The 1376-nt window shown below is 43.7% G+C and overlaps 1 protein-coding gene across 1 annotated transcript; it reads left to right on the forward strand.

Annotated features, from left to right (window-relative positions):
* Nucleotides 1-365: 365 nt before the first annotated feature.
* On the forward strand, nucleotides 366-1148 carry LOC111656839 (uncharacterized). The gene is made up of 2 exons (XM_023408726.2): nucleotides 366-953; nucleotides 1041-1148. The coding sequence occupies exons 1-2, from the start codon at nucleotides 461-463 to the stop codon at nucleotides 1103-1105; spliced, it is 558 nt and encodes a 185-aa protein (XP_023264494.1). The 5' UTR covers nucleotides 366-460; the 3' UTR covers nucleotides 1106-1148.
* Nucleotides 1149-1376: the final 228 nt, after the last annotated feature.

Here is a 1376-nt window from a genome sequence, read left to right on the forward strand (position 1 = left end):
TAGCGGCTACAAGGAAACACAAAACAATTACAGGGGGAAACAAAGACAAGATAAAGAACTACAAAGAGATGCAAAATGACCAGAAAGAGATGCAAATCAACCACAAAACATTAACCACAACACCAACATCTCTTTCAGTCATGGTGTCTCGCCCCTATAAATAAATGATTTGATATATTATTTAACTGTAATTTTTAAGAACACAATAACTACCACTCAAAGAAAATTAAAGTTAACAGAAGAAAGTTGCACCTGTTGAGTGTCACTCTTTTTAAAAATCTTCTTCTGCTCTTTTTCCTTGTTTGCTTCCTGTCGTCTGTTTGCTGTAGTTATCTGTGAAGTGAGTAAGTGGTCTCATCTGAACACCAGCCTGGTCAGGGTGGAGGGCGAACGCGGAGCTACAACGACAGCCAGGCCGACAACGAGGGCCACTAAGCTCTCAACACCAGTAGGTGACGAAATGACCACAGAAACGACGACCAGCAAACCCACAACTGCCAAAACAACGACCAGAAAACCCACAACTGCCAAAACAACGACCAGAAAACCCACAACCATCCAAAAAACAACCAGCAAACCAACAACCACTGAACCAGAAACCACCGAACCAAGCCAGACTACACTGCTATCTCCGTCCTCCAGAAGAAGAAAGCGGGAGGCTGGTGCAATGAGCAATGAATCCATCTCCACAGACATGGTCAGCAACATGGACGAACTGCTGAACGAGGAAGAAAGCAACTTCGACGAGGATGAGATGATGCAGGACGACAACAAGATGACCGAGGAGGAGGAGAGAGATGGGGAGGATGGTGAGAAGGGCAAAGTGGATGAGGCAGATGTGATACAGGTGCCCTGGTCCCTCGGGTATTATGGACTCTTCCAGCTTTCAGACAGCCACTTCTGTGACTCGGGTTATCGCTGGTCCAGAAACAAATGCAGCACCTCGTGCACAGGTGAGACTTACAGCGAAACGAGTGATCACTGATACTTGAATTTTTGCATTTTGCTAATTAATAACTGCTGCTGTTTCCCCCCTGAAGCCTTCACCGATGACGACATAACGGATGACATTGATTGCGTGTTGAAGACTGGTTACTGGAGGTAAGTTCCTCTACAGCAAATTTAAATAATTCATCCAAAATCTATCTTTTGAATTATGAAACACTCCCCTCCTCCAAAAGTGAATTAATAAGAGGTTGTAGTTTGCCTCCTGAAAGAGAATGGCCGTGGCCAACTTGAATACAATTATGCTCCTACTAGAAATGTTTTAAGACCAAGATCAACCATATACTGCATGTGATCGTCTGAGCTATTGCCACTAATAAATAATGGGAAACAGAATCAGCTTCACTGGCCAAATAAATGTAAACTTACAA

This window comes from Seriola lalandi, unplaced genomic scaffold, assembly GCF_002814215.2.
Source record: "Seriola lalandi dorsalis isolate HSWRI2012SDOR001 ecotype SW California unplaced genomic scaffold, Sedor1 jcf7180001976924, whole genome shotgun sequence".
NCBI classification, from domain to species: Eukaryota; Metazoa; Chordata; class Actinopteri; order Carangiformes; family Carangidae; genus Seriola; species Seriola lalandi.